General features: G+C 45.5%; 2 protein-coding genes across 4 annotated transcripts; both read right to left on the reverse strand.

Moving 5' to 3' along the window:
• Positions 1-3,155: 3,155 nt before the first annotated feature.
• On the reverse strand, positions 3,156-6,566 carry CIART (circadian associated repressor of transcription). Of its 2 annotated transcripts, none has more exons than XM_065905092.1 (6): positions 6,502-6,566; positions 5,508-5,679; positions 5,267-5,342; positions 4,956-5,034; positions 4,736-4,847; positions 3,156-3,769 (listed from the first exon to the last, which is right to left on the reverse strand). In XM_065905092.1, the coding sequence occupies exons 2-6, from the start codon at positions 5,607-5,609 to the stop codon at positions 3,245-3,247; spliced, it is 894 nt and encodes a 297-aa protein (XP_065761164.1). In that variant the 5' UTR covers positions 5,610-5,679; positions 6,502-6,566; the 3' UTR covers positions 3,156-3,244. The 2 variants fall into 2 exon arrangements, with proteins under 2 accessions (XP_065761164.1, XP_065761156.1); XM_065905084.1 differs by having other exon boundaries at positions 5,508-5,933; positions 6,502-6,555.
• Positions 6,567-8,330: 1,764 nt separating this feature from the next.
• On the reverse strand, positions 8,331-15,862 carry C1H1orf54 (chromosome 1 C1orf54 homolog). Of its 2 annotated transcripts, none has more exons than XM_065905111.1 (6): positions 15,753-15,862; positions 14,355-14,438; positions 13,653-13,711; positions 13,131-13,238; positions 9,080-9,178; positions 8,331-8,399 (listed from the first exon to the last, which is right to left on the reverse strand). In XM_065905111.1, exons 1-5 carry the CDS (start codon positions 15,796-15,798, stop codon positions 9,083-9,085), a joined length of 393 nt encoding a protein of 130 aa, XP_065761183.1. In that variant the 5' UTR covers positions 15,799-15,862; the 3' UTR covers positions 8,331-8,399; positions 9,080-9,082. The 2 variants fall into 2 exon arrangements, with proteins under 2 accessions (XP_065761183.1, XP_065761182.1); XM_065905110.1 differs by having other exon boundaries at positions 9,080-9,181.
• Between the last annotated feature and the right edge of the window lie 606 nt (positions 15,863-16,468).

The following is a 16,468-nucleotide window of genomic DNA, read 5'->3' on the forward strand; positions in this document are numbered from 1 at the left end:
AAGCCTGCTCACATCAACGAAGACTCGGACAGCCAAAAATAAATAAATTAAAAAAAAACTTATTGGAACACAGTTCTGCTGTTTGTTTATATATTAGGTATGACTGTTTGGGCTACAATGACAGAGTTGGGTAGTTGCAGCAAGATGTATGGCCCACAAAGCATATATCTTGCTTTGCTGACCACTTACTCAAACTCTCAGTCTGTTCCCTCATCTGTAAAATTGAACTAATATGTGCCTTCAATCACACAAAATTTGTCATGGGAATCAAAAGGGTTAACACAGAAAAATATTTTGAAAGACAGGAAGAGGAAAAGTAGCATTTTTGAGAACCTTATATCAGGGTATTAGATACCAGACCTTGAGTAGGCAGTTTATATACCTCCTTTCATTTGATGGAGTAAAGGGCCAAAGCCTAAGCATATAGATTGTGTTTAATAGGGCAAACAATTGGGAGGACTTAGTTAAAAGAGGGTGGAGAGGCTGGGCAAGCTGAGTGGCATGAACAAAGAGTTTAGAGGCAAAAAGTCTTACAGTTTCTGGGAGCAAGCAACAACAAAACAGCCGGGAACAGAGGGGTCATGCATGGGCGCAGAGAGAGAAACAGAGACCTTGACTAAATGTTTTGGACTTTCTTCTCAAAATATCAGAAAGCCATTGAATAGGAAATGACATGCAAAGCATTGTTTCTGGAAAATTAATCTGTTTATAAGTGAGAAGGGATTAGAGGTAAGAGAAGCTATTGCTATAGTCAAGGTTTAAACCAAAGAGGTGGTAATGGAATGGAAAGGAAGAAATAGATTTAAGAGCCATCCCAAATACAGAATAAAAAGGATTTGATGACTAAATAGCACCAAATTTTAAACTTAGTTATCTAGAAAAATGATGGTACTGTAGGTAGCATTAACAGAAGAAAAAGAGACTGTAAAAAGGCAGAACAGGAAGAATGCTAATTTGATTGGTCAACACTAGAAAAGGCATCAGACTGGAAAACAAGAGTCCTGTAAGACACCTTGTGTTGTCTTCCACAAGCTACCTAAGTGTCCTCATCTATAAAATGGAGTTGAATTAATTACAAATGGTACCATCTTGGGGCTTCTCTGATGGCTCAGAGGTAAAGAATCTGCCTGCCAATGCAGCAGACACAGGTTAGTCCCTGGGTTGTGAAGATCCTCTGGAGGAAGAAATGGGAACCCACTCCAGTATTCTTGCCTGGAGAATCCCATGGGCAGAGGAGCCTGGCGGGCTACAGTCCATGGGGTCGCAAAGATTAGGACACAACTGAATCGACTAATCACGCTCTCATGTCACCCTCTTGGCTCTAAAATGATGAAATGTTTACTAAGTTTTAAGTATTAGTAATGTGTAAATGAAACCGTCCAGCAGAAATGTATACATTCAGTATGTCATCTCATGGGAAAGATTGAGACTGGAGAGGAAGCTTCAGAAGTCTTCTAAGTTGAGGTAATAATTAGAGCCATGAAGAAGATGAAAGCTTGAAGTGAAAGAATATAGTTAAAGAGCCAAGGATTGAGCCTAAGGGAACACCCATACTCTGGAGTGGGCAGAAGTGAGGCTATTGCAAGATATAGAAGTTGTTGCCAGATAGGTAAGAGGAGAATTAGCATAGTGTGCTGACATGGGATCCGAGGGAAAAGAGTTTCAGTGGGCATTACCAAGAGTGTCAAGTGATACTGAGAGCACTGAGTCCCTGGCCTTCGTAAAGCCCCTGGACCTATTGATTGGGTGGAAGCTACTTTATGATACTCAAATTCTGTAAGATCATTAGTGACTAAGAAGGTGCAGTAGAGTGATGACGTGGATGCTAGGCTGTAAGATTTAAGGATTATGTGATAGGAAGGAGTCAGAAAGAGTATGATTAGATTCCTCTATGAAGAATTAAAGAAAAGGGACTTCCTCCATGGTCCAGTGGCTAAGAATCCACTTTTCAATGCAGGGGCCACAGATTCGATCCCTGGTTGGGGAACTAAGATCCCACAGGCTGTGGGGCAACTAAGCCTGTGCAATGAAGATCCCATGTGCCACAAATAAGACCAGGTGCAGCTAAATAAATATATACATAAATAAAAAGAATTACAGAAAAAAGATGAGAAAGTGAAAGAGGGCAATTAGAGTCAAGAGATATTTTCAAGAAAAGGGTACCTGATCATACTTGCAGGAGGAAGAATAAATAAATCAATAACAATTGGAAGTTACAAAGTAAAGAAGGGACAAGTGATTCAGCAAAAATTCCAGAGGTGAAAGGTAATCAAAAGCACAACTGGAGCAGTTTGCCTTAGAAGAGAGAGCACTTTGTCTGAAATAAAGGGAGACAATAATCTACTGAGAACAGAAGAGTTGAGAAACAGGTGAAAGATGTACAATTAGCTATGAGAAATATGCTACGCAGCCCATATGCAATATAAGTAAAATGACAAGGTAGTCTGATACATCGCCGAGGCTGGGAGAGGCCATGGTTGTGATGGAAACTGGGATAGAGCAGAAAGAACAATACATGGAAAAGTGCAGAGGTAGGTAAACTCACAGACTTCACTTCTGTGGTCTGATGACACCGGGTAACATACATTTAGCAGCTGAAGCTTTTTGAATAATGATGAGGCCTGGCGTCTGAGAGGACTTACCATTCTGACAGTTCTAAGGCATTCCTTCCTCTTCAAAACTAGCAACCACAGTGGCTGTTCTGGCTTTGGTGTCCCTTCTCTGGCAGCAGTAGTTTACATTATGCATTTATCCACAAGAATCAACAGTTCCCAGGGAAGCAAAGAGCTACCCCTGAGTGGCAGAACCTGCTAGTCTGGACCAGCTGGAAGGTTACAAGCATGAGAGACACAAAGGGAAAGGTACTAGTCTCTGAGCCTGAACGAAAAAACAGACCCAGTTTTGAACTCCTAACTGTCCCAAGGGCGTTTCCTAGGAATTTAGCAGCAGAGAGTCCCTTTTCCTCTCCCACAGGACGTATATTGTCCCATCCAGACCTCTAATTTGGGGGAGCTTGCGTTCACAAACATTTCCCTCCCCTTTCTTTTCTGCAGGTCAGAGGAGAAACACTGGTATTTGAGGCAAAAGGCTTCAATTTCCCCCAGTGAGTAAACTCTTTAAGTATAAAATTTATTTAATCATAAAGGATTTCTCTTTCTTCAACACAAATGCACACATTAAAAGTAAAAAAAAAAATAGAGACATATATTTACACAAATTAGAAACTACAGTCTCAGGTCCTGGGTTAGGGGTTGAGAGGATGGACAGCAGGAGCAACTAAAGGATGGCTTCTCATCTGTTCCAGGTGTCCTGTGGTCATCTCTCTGGTCAGGGTGGGTAGACCAGGAGGGGAAGGGGCACAGCTACAGTTTGATGGCAGAGTTACTGGCAAATTGTGATAATGAGGCCCCTCTGCAGATAGTTTCTGATGATTACCAGGGATGACAGGAGATGCTGTCGTAGATGGAACTGGAGTGATTGGGGCTGAGTGAGTCAAGGACTGTACTCCATGTTGGAGGAAAAGGATGACACCAATGCTGGTTCCAGTGCCTAAAGGACCATGGCTAAAGGAGATGGTACCTGGGGAACTGAGAGGGGGATTGCAAATTGGAGTAGTGTGGATCCAAGTGAGGTTCATAGCTGGCCATTCGGTGAGGTGCCAAGGCTGCTTTGGTTTTAATACTAGCTGTCCTAGCTGTGTCTGGTTCATCTTTTCCACGGAAGGTGCAGGAGAGGAAGCAGCTGGATAAAAGTGGTGGCTTGGAAAATACTAGGGAGGGGGAAGAAAAGAGAAAAAATTATGTGAGAAAGCTTTCAGATTAATTCCACCTGGCTGTTTAAACCTTGGTTTTTCCTTGGGAACTCTGTAATGCTAACATACCTTGCTTTATGCAATAGATAATTTTCTGCCGGGCCATGATTAAGTAAATGTTTTAGTAACCAAATTCTTAAAGGCCTACTATATATACCACACACTGTATAGTACTGGCTATTAAGACATATGAGGGATTCCCTGGTGGCTCAGTGGTATAGAATCCACCTGCCGATGCAGGTTTGATCCCTGGGTTGGGAAGATGCCCTGGAGAAGGAAATGGCAACCGACTCTAGTATTCTTGCCTGGGAAACCCATGGACAGAGGAGCTTGGCCGGCTACAGTCCAGACATGACTTAGCAACTAAACAACAATTCAGACATATACAAAATAAAACAGTCTCACAGATTTTCACTCTTTATAAACAAATTTGCTTTAGAACGTCTTTCTAAAGTTTTTAATTGGAATCATTTTCCAATTTCTGTATTTTAAGGTCTAATTTTCTATGCTGAGTTCCTTAAGAACTGTGACCATTCCTCAAAACATATGCTTCCAGAGGGATACAAGGATCCTTGGGTAGGAGTAAAAAGGAGAGGAAAAGCGGTTTAGGGGAAGCAGAGGAGAAAAGATTTTCATAGACAAGCTGTGGAATCTTCTTGCATGATTCATTTAGCCAGGTAAAAAGTCTTCTGTATTTATACAGAAAGATAAGCTACAAGATGCGGTATGGGGTTAAACTCCACAGAGTTCTTAGAAATGACCCAAACAAAATGGAAACAAATAACATCTAGAAGTCAGACTATGAAGGAATCTAGGCATTCAAAGACCCAGAAGAAAATGGGAGAGGGAGCCCCTTTCTGTATGTATGTACACTTCATTCCTTTGGTTATTTCCCCAACTTTTCCTCAGATAATAAGTTCTCACCTTGGTCAGCTGGTGCCTGCTGCTACCCAATGATGACTTCTGGGCAGCTATATGAGGAAACCAAGTCTTTAACATTCCTTCCACCTGTAACAGAGTTCCTAGATAACGCTCTCTGTGAGGGAAAGTAAAAAATAAAAGGCCATTAGGTGTGAAAAAAGCAACAGAACAGGATTGGAAATAGCACTTTATGAAGAAGAGAAAAGAAGCAAAGGGGACTTACCCCATCTGTGGCTTCTTCAAAACTCCTAAGATACGCTGGATCCTGTCCATTGCCACACTCTGCTGGAAAGTGCTCAATCCTGGGGTTAGGAGAGAAGGTGAGATAAAGGATTGAGATTCAAGAATTTAGTCAGCAAAAGGAAAGACAGAAGGGAGTTAAAATCGATTCACCTAAGGAAATTGTCACAGGAGAAAACGGGAATCATCTAGGCACCAAAGACTTAAGAGAAATACACATTTAAAACATATGTGGAGAGAGACAGAGACAGATATGAACCTAGCTCAAATGAATGCAACTAATTAGATAATTACCTCTCTCAAATCGACCCATCTTCAGCCCCTTCAGTAGGTCTGTGAGAGGGGGTATGAATCCTTGGAGCTCTTTACACTGTAGGAAAACAGGGCAAATGGTATGAGAAGACCAAGAATTGCCCACACCAGTACTTATTTTTCCATCCAACCTGGGAGCCAATACGCTCCTTGTGGGGTCCTTATCAACCAAATGAATACTAAGCCATTCTGGTCCCGTCTCACTTTCCCAGCTTTCTCTTACCTTCTGAGCAAAGAGCAGGTCTCCTTCTGTGGTACAACCCTGGATGTTTATACAGGTCTCCAATTCACCATCTCTTGATCTTTTGACCCCAGATCCTGACATAGAAGCAGCCAAGCCCCGCTGTTCCGAGTGAGATGCTGCATGTTGGTTACTGGAAACCTTGGGTCGTTGCCTGCAGCGGATAGGACCAGGGCTGGGCCGAGAACCTTCCTTCTGCCCAACAGTGTCTGGCTTGGGGCCATGAGCCCACTTGTCCTCCCCCTCACTATCGGAGGGGGAGCCAAAGTCACTGTTCACTGGGGAGGTGGAAAAAGAGGAAGAAAGAGAGTAGGAAGAATAGGAAGAAACGCTAGACGGAGAATCCATAGGTTCAGAAGCAGGGTCTGGAGAGCAGCTCCCGGAGTCCCCAAAGATCGGGACCTGCAACTGAAGAGCAAAGCGAGGGGGTCTGAAACCAGAATCTGAGGATTGGGAAATGGACTGAGAGACTGGGGTGTACTGTATACGACATAACATCTCTTCTCTCCCTTCCCAGTATTAATCCTGGCTCGGGCACAATAGAAAAAGTCATCTTCCCCGCCTCCCCCACTCCATTAAGAACCTGGATTGCCTTGTGCCCGCTGCAGAGCAGCTCTTAGCCTGACACAGACTGTTCGTTCTTCCTCATTTCAGAGTAAATGACATGATATGACCCCTTTCTCCGGTTCGCCTTTCTGGTCTCATCCTGACCCCGTAGCGAGCCTCTCTACCTGAGCTCACTACACCAGCAAGCCGGAAATCTGCTGCACTTGAACCCACCTAAGGACCCTGTAGGAAAACTCCCGCCTCTTCCCAACCTTTCTGATCGCCATCCCTGCGCCGGACAATTCCCAGTCGCACCTGCCACGTGATGCGAATCCTTGCAATACCATTATCTGCAACGAGTCCCTAAGCCCACTCCCACCGGGTCTGATCCTCCCGCAAGGATAGCTCCCTGGCGTCTGAATCTCCTCACCTGTGTCAGTCGGCTCAGCCCAGGCCGTCTGCAGCTCCTACTCAAGACTCTCGAGTCTCGGCTACCCACCTCCGGCTCCCTCCCACTGGGTCCCGCCCCTTCCCCCTCCGGGACACGTGCAGCTCCGCACGTGCCTTCCCCCTGCTTACACAGACCTCGCAGCCTCATTGGTTGTGTAGCCGGTGACACGTGACTCTCGTTACTGAAGTTCACATCCCATTTGCTACAGCATACAGGGGTTCGGCCAATAAAGCGGCTGTCAGGGGACGATTGGTTGGATGGTAAGCATTCTGTGCTCCGCCCCTACATGCGGCTAGCAAGGAGGACCCGGTGATGAGAAAAGGAGGAGGATGGAAAAAGAGTGGAAAAGAAGGGAGGGGAGAAAAAGGGCGGAGCCCGTGGCCTTAAATAGGATGGTGGTGCGTGAAGCCGCGCGGCTGGAGTGTGCAGACTAGTAGTGTGACCTGAGGTGTGAGCCTTGCCGTGTGGGACTCTTGGTTCTTCCTTGGTAACCGACCCCTGTGCCCCCTCCTTCAGCGCCTCCGCTCACAAGTGCAGCACGTGGAACCCGTCAGCGACTTGCGTCTGCAACGTGTGTGAGAACACGGACGTGTGCTCCTGTGTATCCTCCTCCTCCCCACTCCGCGGCCCAGCCCTCGTGACTCCCGGGTCTCTGTTTCACTTTCCCCTCCTCCTTATCCTACAAGTTGGGTGCCTCCTGCCCTCTTGGGTGAAGAGGGTGGGGACTGCTGCCGAGAACACCGCGTCCTCTCCCCGGCTCCCACTGGGGCGGCTCCTCTAGCCCTTTGCTTACATAACCCGCCGCGCACGTTACCAGCTCAGATGCCAGCCCGCCATCAATCTAGAGGTCAAAACCCAGCCGAGTTGTTCCTGACTTCTACCCGGGTTCCTCAGGCCCTGTGCCCTTAATTCCATTTTACTTAGCACAAGGAATGGGGAGGCGGGTAGGTCTGTGATTTCCTAGATTATGCCTTTGTTTAGCTTTAGTTTCTTCATTGGTCCTCTGGAGAAGATTTGAAGAAGGGAGGGTGGCAAAGTCCGGAGTTTACTATTCACCGCCCCTTGCAGTTTTTTTTTTTTTTCTTTGCTGCACCACCGGGGGACTTAAGGGATCTCAGTTCCCCAACCCGGGCAACAGCAGGGAAAGCTCGGAGTTCTAACCACTAAGCAACCAGGGAACTCCCCTTGCAGTGTTGAGAGCACTGTGGAGAGAAGGGGAAGGGGCTCCGGGACTGTGGGCTGATTAAAGTTTTAACATTGAAGAGACCGCAAGGGGGCAGCCTAGTTCTGATTAGGGTCGCAAGGATAAAGGAAGAAAAAAAAAATTTCTTTTAAGTTTGTCCTTGCATGCCCTAATTACTAACTGAAAATGGTACATATTTAGAGGCGGGAGTGGGGTGGGGGGCTAGGGGTGTGGAGAGTAAGTAGAAGAGGGTGTGAATTTTTGAAATCTATTCTAAGTAGCTTTTGATGGTTTACGTTTGTTTAACAACATGCTCATTTTCTAAAAAGGATAAAAGTGTTCTACTTCAACTTTCTCCAAGCATATTGTTTCAATACTGTATATGATAAGGTAAAGCGGTAGAATTATAGGGAACTATAGGCTGTGAATAAACCTGTTTGTGGGTGCTTTTCTCTGTTCTTCCCAAAATTTCAGTTCCACCCTCCTCCCCACGGTCCTAATGATTCCCTCTAAATCTACTGTTGCCTAACTCCGTTTGTAATCCACCCTTCCCACATATCCTGGTGCTCTCTTCAGTGTTGTGGCTTTAGAACTGGCCCTCATAAAGGAGTAGAGAGTAACCAGATTACTTCATTTATTTATTTAATCTTCCACTGTCCTCTTCCCAGATCCCCATCAAGGAGTCTTCCTTCTCCTAAAAAACAAAGCAGGGAGAAGGAGGTTTGCGGAAAATCAGGGTCAGGAGACTCAGGAAACCTTTCAGGGTCTTCCACCTCTATGGAAACTGCCCGGATTTTATATTTTGAGCTAGATTTCCTCATGACATCTATTAGATGTGTCCCCTCCTTCATTCCTTCCTTCTGCTAAACTTCTTCGTGCCTCTTATTGTGGTTACCAACTTAAATTCCTTCCTTATAATTGAAGTTTCTCTCCCTCTTCCTTTCCCCCACTGTCTCTCCCCTACATTAGAGAACCATTCATGCCCCCACTTCTGAACTTTAGCCTCTCAAATCTGTCAGGTTGCAGGGCCCCTCCCATTTTGCCCTCTGGCACCTGCAGAACCTTAAACCAGTCCAGGCTGAAACCAGCTCTGATTCCTCAAGGCAGACTGGAAACCTGGAGAAATTTCTTGTCCCTTCCACCTGCTTCTGCTCTAGGAGGTCCTGAAATCATCCCAGTTCAGAAAAAGTAATGACTCTTATGACAAAGGCCTTTGCCTCAACATCTCCTAAACCTCCTGGAAGTATAGGTAAGCTTTTTCTAAATGTGACCCCTCTTCCTTTAAGCAGCTGAGAATTGACCAGGCTGGGAACACTAGCTGGAGATACTGGTAAAACTTCAAAACTGCCCCAAGGCCAGTGGCTGCACTCTTACCTTTTACAGGAAATACATCCCCCCATGAACGAGGGCCCAGAACAGAAGGAGTGGACCAGAACTCTGCAGACTGGATACAGCGTCATTCAGATCTGGACTCTGCTAAAATACAGACATCCCCTCATAGTAGGCTAGTATCATCCTCCTACCACCCAGCTCCCACTCTGGAAAGATAACCATCTCTTTATGCCAACCTTTGTCGTCTTTCTTCTGAGCTTAGAGAAAGATCCAGCCCTCCTCCCTATCACTATAAGAAGTCCTTTCCTCTGTGCCTTTCAGCCATTCCTGACCATACTAGGGAGGGCTGACTCAATTAAGTGACATGTTTTTTGTTTTTTTTTAACCTATGCACGTGACACTGTGCTAGTCACTGTGATAGGTGCCATATTAGTCACTCAGTCGTGTCCGACTCTATGCAACCCCATCGACTATAGCCCATCAAGCTCCTCTGTCCATGGAGTTTTCAAGAATACTGGAGTGGATAATCATTCCCTTCGCCATGGGATCTTCCTGACCCAGGGATTGAACCCGGGGTCTCCGCATTGCAGGCAGATTCTTTACTGTCTGAGGCACCAGGTTCAGGCACAGGTGCCATGTGTGGTAAGTCGCTTCAGTTGTGTCTAACTCTTTGAGACCCTATGAACTGTAGCCCACCAGGCTCTTCTGTCCATGGGATTTTCCAGGCAAGAATACTGGAATGGGTTGCCGTGCCCTTCTGCAGGAGATCTTCCTGTCCCAGGGATCGAGCCTGGGTCTCCTGTGGCTCCTGCATTGCAGGCAGATTCTTTAACGCTGAGCCACTGGGGAAGCCCGCATGAAAGTGAGAGTAAAGTGAAGTCGCTCAGTCGTGTCTGATTCTTTGCGACCCCATGGACTGTAGCCCTCCAGGCTCCTCCGTCCATGGGATTCTCCAGGCAAGAATACTGGAGTGGGTTGCCATTTCCTTCTCCAGGAGATCTTCCCAACCCAGGGATGGAACCCAGGTCTCCCACATTAGAGGCAGATGCTTTAACCTCTGAGCCACCAAGGAAGATGGGAAAGCCCACTTAGGGGGATATAAATATGATTAAGACATTGGTCCTACCCTCACAGAGTTAACAAGCTAAAGGGAGCCTGCTGCTGCTGCTGCTAAGTCGCTTCAGTCATGTCCGACTCTGCGACCCTACAGATAGCAGCCCACCAGGCTCCTCCGTCCCTGGGATTCTCCAGGCAAAAATACTGGAGTGGGTTGCCATTTCCTTCTCCAATGCATGCATGCATGCTAAGTCGCTTCAGTCATGTCCAACTCTGCGACCCCATAGATGTAACCCACCAGGTTCCTCTGTCCACAGGATTCTTCAAGAATACTGGAGTGGGTTGCCATTTCCTTCTCCGAAAGGAAGCCTGCCATATACTTCAAAATATTTATCTGTCCTTGTCAGTCATCAGCTTTCCATTCCTATTGATTCCTCCCATCTATGTTCTACTATATTCAGACTGCACTTTGGTTCTCCACTTTGGCCCTTTCTAGCTGTTGCTCCTCTCTCTCTCTCTGGCCGCACCTCGTGGCATGGGGGATCTTAGTTCCCTAGCCATGGATTGAACCCATGCCCCTGCATTGGAAGCATAGAGTCTTAAATACTAGACTTTCAAGGAAGTCCTCTGCTTCTTTTTTCATTACCAGATTTCTCAGATAGTTGGTTTATCCTCTCCCTTCACTTCCTCACAATGTATTCCCTTTCTAATGCCACAGGAAGTAGCTTGTGGTACAACCACTCAATTGAAACTGCTTTCTCTGTAGTTATCAATGACCTCCTTCTCCTTGGCCTATTGGTAGCTTTTCACTGATTATATTAAACTTTCTCTTCTAGACTCTTTAATACAAATTTGGCTATCTACCTACCTCTCCAGTCAATTTGTTTCCTTTTCCTTGGTTGATTCCTCTCCTACTAACTAAAGGCATGGTTATTGGCCTTTCCGTATTCTGTAAATACTAGATCTACTGAGCTTGTCTGCATTCGTAACTTTGCACTTAGAACTGGAGCATGGACTTAATTCAGCTACCTTTAGGACACCCTCATAGGCTGTGCAGAGAAGGTAACGGCACCCCACTCCAGCACTCTTGCCTGGAGAATCCCGTGGACGGAGGAGTCTGGTAGGCTGCAGTCCATTGGGTCGCTAAGAGTCGGATACGACTGAGTGACTTCACTTTCACTTTTCACTTTCATGCATTGGAGAAGGAAATGGCAACCCACTCCAGTGTTCTTGCCTGGAGAATCCCAGGGACGGGGGGAGCCTGGTGGGCTGCCGTCTATGGGGTCGCACAGAGTCAGCCATGACTGAAGCAACTTAGCAGCAGCAGCATAGGCTGTGACTGTAAATTCAACTTGGCCAATACCAAATTTATAACTTCCCCCCTAAATCACTCTGATCACAGTTCCCATTTCATTCAACCATTTTCCCAGATGCCCATATTTAAAACTTAAAGTTATTTTTAAAACTCAAGTTATTTTAACTCTCCTCTTATTTATTGCCCATATGAAATTATCACTGGAGCAAGTCATTTTCTTCAAAGTGTTTATTTTTCTCCGCTCCATTAAAAAATGCCACTTCTGGGGCTTCCCTGATGGCTCAGTGGCAAAGAATCCACCTGTCAATGCAGGAGACATGGGTTCGATCCCTGATCCAGGAAGATCCCACATGCCTTGGAGCAACTAAGCCCATGGGCCACAACAATTAAGCCTGTGCTCAGGAGCCCAGGAGCTGCAACTACTGAAGCCTGCTCGCCCTAGAGCTTGTGCTCTGCAACAAGGGAAGCCACTGCAAGGAGAAGCCCTGGCAGCAATGAAGACCCGGCACAGCCAAGAATGAATAAATAAACAAACAAAATGCCACTTCCCTCATCCAGACCTTTAATGGATGCAAATCTCATTAATGTCTCTCCAGTCCATTGCATCCTTCATATGACCAGATAAATCATTTTTCAAAAATATCACTTTCATCATGCATTTAGCACATGAGAGAACATATTAGGCCCCCTATTGTTTATAAGTCTGAAATTTACCTTGATACTTCAGACTCTGTAATTTGGCTCTGTGTTCCCATATGTGAAATTACCAAGCAAATACATGTAGCTTTGAACATTCTGTTTGTTAGTTTCCTACTGTTCCTTTCCATATACCATCTCCTTCAATCATACCTCAACCACTAAATATACCCTTCTTGTTCTATCCTCCTTGTCTGTGTAGCTCTTTCACTCTTGGAAGAACTAACTTTCTTCCAAATTGCTTTCATCCTTTTATAACTTAACTGCCAATCAAAAGCTCACCTATTCTTCAAAGAAGTATCTCAAGAACAGTCATCTTCTGAAAGTCTTCCAGACAACTTCAACCTGTACTAATCTCTCTCCTTCCACCGCCTAAAGCACTTGTTTGTTGTATGCTGTCAAATTTGTATGCAATTTAACACTGTTAAAAACCTTTTCATTTTGTTCCAAATGTTTCATAAGTGTAAACTTGAGTTTTATGAGTACTTTGAGGATAATAACATGATAGATTTCTTTTTCATTAGCAGCAACATCCTTAGCAGCTTTAGGCATAGGTCACAAAAACATGGTGACCAAGTGGTAATGAATCTGCCTGCCAATGCCAGAGACATAAGAGACACAGGTTCGATCCCTGGGTTAGGAAGATCCCTGGAGAAGGAAATGGCAACCCACTCCAGTATTTCTTGCCTGGAAAATTCCATGGACAGAGGAGCCTGGCAGGTTACAGTCCATGGAATCACAAAGAGTTGGACATGACAGAGCACCAGACTCTATGTGTATGTAAACACATTAAATACTATTCAACTGAAATTTAACTGCACCAGCTCTTCCCTGTGTTCTGGTATACAGTATTAAATCTCAGTGAAAGAAATGCTGGCTAATCTGAGATGAACACCTGCGTTGTAGTACTAGTTATTTGGTTCCCCCATCCACCAAAGCTTCCCTCTGCTCCGCATCACCAGTCTGGGGATCCATCCAGGGTAAGGGATGTCTGTCTCCCTCCCCACTTATCCCCAATCCACTCACTGGTTCCATTGTCATTGGTTTCTCTGTTACAGGCTTCTGATGGTCAGCGCGGTCTGTTTCATAACTAATGGTAGTCTCTGATGCTTCCACCTTCTCATCCAACCTGTTCTGCCCTCAGTGGGATTAGGAAACAGTTATCATTGCCTCCGTTCAACATCCTCATAGATTCTCTATTTAGATTTCTTTTTTACTTCACCACCTCTTCTCCCCTCCAACCCCTCATCCAAGACTTACACTCAGGGAGCTTTCCTACTTCATGTTTGCATGGATTATGTACCCTCCCCATTCACCAACTCCCTTGACTGGAGGACTGTTCCTCCCTTTCAGTGAGGATGCAAACCTACTGCATTCTGGCTTCATCCCCAGCTGTTATTAACAAATTTGTTTCAGATTCACTACCTAGTTTCACTTCACCTAAATAGTTTTTATTCCTGTTCATTATTTACATTTCAACAATGTCTAGTTTCTTTTTAACTGCTACCTATCCTGATCCTCCTAGGGGATCATGTAGATTTCACTCACCACTGTGTTCTCTGGCTCAAACATAGAGTAATCAACAGTGAAGTTCACACTAAAGTCATCTGGTGAGGAGAAAAAAAATAAGTAGTTACAAATCAAAAAGGTAGCACTAGAAATGAGAAGAGTAAGAAATTGTCCAGAATACTTCAGTTTGCTCAAGTTATAAAATTAACTGGTATAATATAATTCCACAAACGTTAAGGGCTTCTCAGATGGCATAGTGGTAAACAATCCGCCTGCCAATGCTGGGGATGCAGGAGACTTGGGTTCGATCCCTGGGACAGGGACCCTGGAGTAGGAAATGGCAACCAGGTCTAGTATTCCTGCCTGGAAAATTCCATGGACAGAGGAGCCTGATGGGCTAAAGTCCATGGGGTCGCAAAGAGTCAGACATGACTGAGCGACTAAGCACAGCACACAACAAACTTTAATGTTAAAAATGTTTGTGAATGTGTATGCATTTATATTTTCAACCTGATATCTAAAATCATGCACAGATTTGAAATTTTTCAAGTTAATTCAACCAGTTTCTAAAGGATCACTAGTTCGAGAAATAACATCATGAGTTTGATGGCTTTTGCTCAGAGCCAAATTTCTCTCTGATCTAGTTATGCCATTGCAGAAGGAAAAGTCAGAGTCTAAGAACTGAGTAGCTCCCAAACCTCTCTCCAGCCTGTGAAGGATCAGAACCTTACAAGTACTCACCATAGCTGGGGGTGATTGTGTAATAATAGATCACCTGATAATACTCATCCTCTTCCAGTTCTTCTCCATCCTCATATTCTTGTCCTAGGACAAGAACTAGAGGTCAAGGGGGTATCTGGAAAGCCTTAGCAATACAAGGACACCGGATGTTGACCTCAGCTCTATCAGTATTCTTTGTTTCTGCCTCCCCTCTATTATCTCCCTGCCTCTGTACCTCTAAACCCTTCTCTGCTTCTGGACTCCTTAATGCTGACAAGGCCCGTTACTCTCTGCCCTTTCATCTGGGAATCCCCAGAACTGTGAAATGTGAAAATCCCCTTCACATACTGGAACCCAAACTAAGCCTTAAAAACGTAGGAAGCAGGGAGACACCAGAAATTAAGACCTTCAAATCTCCTCCTCAGGATTATGCTCCAGACTTACTGTATTTGTGAGAGATCTCCTCTTAGCAGTGTCCCTCACAATTAACTAATACACCTGGCCTTAGGCTTTTGGACTTGGGCTTTAGTTCTCCTTTCAATGCTAACTAGCAGGATATCTCTGAACAACACAGTTAACACTGCTTTCTTCAGATGAGTCAGAAGGAGTAAATGATCCATCTGCGTTAGTTTTTCTTCCTCCCCAGGATTAAAAATATGTGGCTTTGACGTGACTGGGTCAGGAATTCTAGGCTGCCTGCTTAATCGTTTTCTAAACTCCTTGCCTGGGCTCTATTAACCCCAAGCAGTGACACAACAGTCTGGAGGAAAAGGAAACAATGAGAGCACCTGGAAGGCTGGGAACAAAGGAGGGAAGAAGCCAAGCTACTTCTGGGACCCTGTCACTGAAGGCAGCCAGTACTCAGTATTCTAAAGGTCACCCCTCCTGGGTCTTTACTAATACAAGGCTTTTTCTCCAGTTCTCTGGGAAAGAAGATACCCTGGCTTCCCTTGATAGTTTCAGACTGCTCCACCTTCAAGGAACCTGCCTCAGTCCACCCTCACTTGAGTCCTTATCTCCCTCAACTCCGAAGATACCCTGGCTTCCCTCGATAGTTTCAGACTGCTCCACCTTTAAGGAGCCTGCCTCAGTCCACTCTCACTTGAGTCCTTATCTCACTCAACTCTGATGATGGCGAGCTGAGCTCACTCTTGTTAGGACCTCCCCAAGTCTGGGGCTCCATCCGCACCGGCTGCCTCTTCTTTGACAAGCCTCTGCTCTGCTCCCCGTTTCCTGTCTCTAATTTCCAGGTCCTCCTTCTGCCCGTGCCAACTAACACCGATGGGAGAGTGTTGTCCCTCGTTACTGAACTGCACCTCCGGCCCTCTCCTCGTTTGCTTTTCTCCCACCATTTATGGTTTCTCCCCATTTATGGTTAGAAGACCTGGCTCAAAAGCCCAGGGAGAGACGAGAACTTACCCAGGATGAGTGGCACAGCAAGAATGGCTACAAAGAGGACATCCATTCTGGATTCTGCTCTAGTGCCTTGCAAAAAGGAAATTACACAGTTTCCCACCAAACTTACCCCGCCTTCTGCCCTCCTCCAAAGCAGCGAAGGAGCAGCAGCAACTCTTCTCCTGGGGTGGGGGGGGGGATTTCTCCGCCCACTTGCTGCCTGACTAGGCCATCAGCTACTACCGGTGCAGTCCTCAGTCACAGTGGCCCAGATTAGAGAGACAAAGTGAATTTTGATGGGAACATGTTCACTGAGACCCCCTGGCTCTAGACCAGATCCAATCAGGCCACCTGCTGCCACTTTCGGAAAAACAAAACACACAAACGAAAAACCAAACCAAACAATAACAAAAAACCCAGCTTACCATGAAGTTTCCCCTCTCCCCTACTTTCCTTCCTTGTTCCCAGTCCTCACAAAAATCTCCCTCTCCCTCTCACTGTCCCTAACTGACTATCCTCTCTAGAACTGCCCTTCTCCCTGAGGCTTCATCACAGTCTCTTTCTTCACAGTCAAAATACTCTGAGGAACGGATAAGCATTTTTTTTCTAGAGTGAGAACAGTCCCCTCCCTCTGCTTATCTCAGACTACCAAGTATGGGAGCAGTATCAACATCACCATCCGACTCTATAAGCACCTGCTGCATTGATTCTCATTAAAAAAAAACAAAACAACTTTTCAG

Source organism: Muntiacus reevesi, chromosome 1 (assembly GCF_963930625.1).
Source record: "Muntiacus reevesi chromosome 1, mMunRee1.1, whole genome shotgun sequence".
NCBI lineage: Eukaryota > Metazoa > Chordata > Mammalia > Artiodactyla > Cervidae > Muntiacus > Muntiacus reevesi.